General features: G+C 39.5%; 1 protein-coding gene across 1 annotated transcript; it reads right to left on the reverse strand.

Moving 5' to 3' along the window:
- Nucleotides 1-1785: 1785 nt before the first annotated feature.
- LOC146374524 (uncharacterized) lies at nucleotides 1786-2911 on the reverse strand. The gene is made up of 3 exons (XM_084949511.1): nucleotides 2383-2911; nucleotides 2173-2265; nucleotides 1786-2051 (listed from the first exon to the last, which is right to left on the reverse strand). The coding sequence occupies exons 1-3, from the start codon at nucleotides 2605-2607 to the stop codon at nucleotides 1890-1892; spliced, it is 480 nt and encodes a 159-aa protein (XP_084805637.1). The 5' UTR covers nucleotides 2608-2911; the 3' UTR covers nucleotides 1786-1889.
- Nucleotides 2912-3926: the final 1015 nt, after the last annotated feature.

The raw sequence follows: 3926 nt of genomic DNA on the forward strand, positions 1-3926 counted from the left end.
ACAGCGATATCCACCTCAGTCACTGTATACATGAAGTCAGCATAACATGCAAACCAGTGCCTGCTCCCATGTATTTTTAATGGATTCATTCTAAGTTTATGACAATGCATGAATTTGATGGATGATGTAATTAAACTCTAATCAGTGTATATTTATGAGTACAACATTCCTTTTTTTCTTTACATAACCTGAAAAAATTACTTATTGTACCTTTTAAGCTGAGTGAGTCTAGCAAAATCAATTTCCTGCTCAGTTGATGTGTGATATAAGTGCTATAATATAAAATTAAAATGGAAATAGAATGCGGTAAAAGTGATTTATTTGTTTTTGTATGTCAGAAATATTTATAACTGAGAAAAATATCCAGTTAACGTTAAAAGAAACAATAATGTAAAGTATACGAATTCCATGTTCAGCCTGTGCGGCTGCTTCGGAGAATCCAATGGTCCATCTAGTGGTTGTTGTGCAGAAGTGCAGCACGGGCTCAGTGCAGCTCCTGGAAGTAGAATTGAGTTCACAGAAAACCCATTCACATTAAACTCGAGACTCTAATAATTATCCAGACACAAAGCCATCTCAGTCCTTCAAGTAGGACTCAAACTCCTTTAGCATTGTCCCAGGAAGTCCCACACAGTTTGCCATCTGATCTGTTATTGCTTTGTGGTCGATGGTCTCAGTTGCAGAACTAAGATCCTGTGATACTAAAATCTGCCATTCACCATGTTTAGGTTAAACGTGGTTAAACTGCTAATTGTAAGACATCAAAGCAGTTGTTTAATTCCAAAAAGCTGCTCAGTTGACTAAAAACAGCAACTTGTCCCTTGGCTTTAAATAAAATGTAACAGGGGCCAAAAGAAAACAAAAATTATTATAATTATTCTGTCAACTGTTCAGTGGCAAGGTGTGTTTCTAATTCCTGTATTACACAATGCATCCTGATTATACATTGATCAGTCATAACATTATGATCACCTGCCTAAAACTGTGTTGTGTTGCTAACAAAGACCTTGTGCTGGCACCAAGATGTTAGCAACAGATCCTTTAAGTCTTGTAAATTGTGAGGCGGGGCCTCCATGCATCTGACTTGTTTGCCCGGTACACAGATGCTCGATTGGATTGAGACCTGGAGGATTTGGAGGCCAAGTCAACACCTCAAACTCGTTGTTGTGCTCCTCAAACCGTTCCTGAAGCATTTTTGCTTACTACCAGTTTTGCCTTACTTGTCTGTGGCTATGCAGCCCCATTCACAGCAAACCGATACACTGTGTATTGTGACATCTTCCTATCAGAACCAGCATTAACTTTTTGTGCACTTTGAGCTACAGTAGCTTGTCTGCTGGATTGGACCACCAGCCTTCACTCACCATGTGTATCAGTGTCTTGGCCCATGATCATTGGTTCACCACTGTTACTTCCTTGGATCACTTTTGATAGATACTGACAACTGCAGACCAGGAACACCCCACAAGAACTGGAGATTTGGAGATGCCCAAAGCTGACCCAGTCACCTAACCATCACAGTTTGGACCTTGTCAGACTCACTCATATCCTCATGCTTTTTACTGTTTCTAGCACAGCATCTTTGAGGACAAAATAGTCACTTGCTCTCTAATATATCCCACTCAGGTCCCATGATGAAGATGATCAGTATTCTTCACATCACCTGTCAGTGGTCATAATATTATGGCTGATCACTGTGCATCTTGGTTGTGTTATTGTTTTCCATCTTTTAAGCTCCTGTTTTCTCTGGTTTTAATCATGTAACACATGTAATGCAGAAATAATGGGTCCAGCTCTACAGTGACATTTACATTTATTATTTTAATGAAGTTGTGTTTTTGTTGCTTTTGTGTTGATCTGTATATGTAACAGCATGCAGAGGTCACAGGTCACCGAGAGCAGAGCACGGTGCCGGCTGCTGATATCTTCACTGTGGGGCACCTCCGTCTTCCACGAGGTGAAAAGATAAAGTGGAGGTGGTGAAGGGCACTGTTTAACAAATCCCTGAGCCTCAAGGCACTGGAGACCACACAGGCTTTTCTCTTAAATATCTGCACGGTCATAATACAGAGCATACATGTTAAAACAATAGAAACAGTATTTAAAACTTTCAGTGCTGTGTACATATGTATTTCTCTGAATCAGTGCTTTTAAATGCTGGAGAGTAAGCACCTTTACATCAATGGTGGCCGGAGGGAGGAGGCTGAGCAGCAGGTCTCTTTCATACCAAGATCGTGGGAGGTTATCAATTTCAATAGACACAGTCTGACAAGAGAAAAACAAAAGATTTCATAAAATTATCAAAACACCCATCATCAGCCATAAAAAAACAAACCTTTAGATTTTTTTTTCTTTTTTGTGGGAGTCCAAATGTTTCATTACCTGTCTGTAAGCTGGAAACAGTGGTTCCCACAGAATGGGACGTCTGTGCAGTGGGCGGTAACTACAGCTGCCTGGTGGTGCTCGATGGGGACGTTCTGATCTTTTATCCTTGGGGCCCTCTCTGACCTCCCTGATGCCTACTTGAGCTACAAAGAAGACTTTGGTGCTGCTCTTCATTTCCCTCAAAGCCACGGCAGCTTCATCGGCACTGCGGTAATGCACCATCCCGTATCTGTGATTGTTTTTCACAATCGTCTGAAGTACGAGAGGAAAATCGTGAAGCAAATGAAAGTGAATTTTGGATTTCTAAAGCACGTTTGTAAGACAGTTACCTGAACAGAGATGACACATCCAAAAGGTGAGAACATGCTGAGCAGATCCATGGCAATAACAGCTTGGTCAGAATTCAGATAGACTTTCATTTTCTGTCAGAGTAAAGCACAGAGTCAGACTGCAAAGCACAGAGCTGATGTGTTGTCCTGTTATGATCCTCAGAAAGCAGAAGGAAAACGTACGTTGGTCCACTCAACATTCCTCCAGTCTGAAGGAACCGCCTGTTTGGAAACCTCACTGGGTGCATAGCAGTTTTCATATCTGATGGCGTCCATTGCAATTATGCATCAAAAACTTAACTGTAATTTCAGAATACAGCTTTTAAGTGCAGATTTGGTCACATGTCAACTGAAGAAAAACAAAAACAAATTTGTAAAATAAGCTGAGTTGTAACCAAGTGTAGGCCTGTGACAGAAATCCTAAAAGTAAGACACCGTTACAGCTTTGAAAATAAATTTGATTTGATTCAAACCTATGGGCAGAAATCTGTGCCATCAGAAACTGAATTTGAATAAGTTAAATTTGAATTTGAATTGCTCAGATTGAATCTGAATTGTAACTTGAATAAATGCTTTTGAAAACTGAATTTGAATTAGTCTAATTTGAAATTGAATTTATGGTTTGAAAATGATCATCACTAAATTGAAATTGAATTTTATATTTTGAAAATGAATTGATTTGCATTGAAACTGCATTTTATCCTTTAAAAATTCAGCTCTCGAATAATTTCAGTTTCACTTCTCACCATTCAGTTTCAGTTCTACAATTCAATTTCAGTTCCAAAATTCAGTTTTTTGGAACTTACATCCGGTTCCGGTTCAAGCGCAGATTAATAGAACTACGTTTTACTAGCAGACCGAAAGTGTTACTGACGGGAATCTACAGCATCTTGAGCTGAATTAAGACTTCTGAAGTCATTCGTCATGTCGAATGACCAGCGGATAAACTCTCAGGTTGGTAATAAATGTATTACATGTATAAGAACAAGCGTCATGTTAACAAATGATAGCTGTACAGTAGTGATGGGCAGATGAAGCTTCATGAAGCACTGAAGCTTTTCATCCATTTGGTTCACCCCAGTGCAAAGCTTCTTGAAGCTTCATTTGCTCTAGTAGGACACCTACTGGACGTAAAAATATTATTTGGCATGAATTTGAAGAGTGTGGCCTTTTGCACACAGCCTGTAAATGTCAACAACAAAAGGAGTGTGT

Source organism: Perissodus microlepis, chromosome 13, assembly GCF_051167445.1.
Source record: "Perissodus microlepis isolate ML-2025 ecotype Zambia chromosome 13, ASM5116744v1, whole genome shotgun sequence".
NCBI lineage: Eukaryota > Metazoa > Chordata > Actinopteri > Cichliformes > Cichlidae > Perissodus > Perissodus microlepis.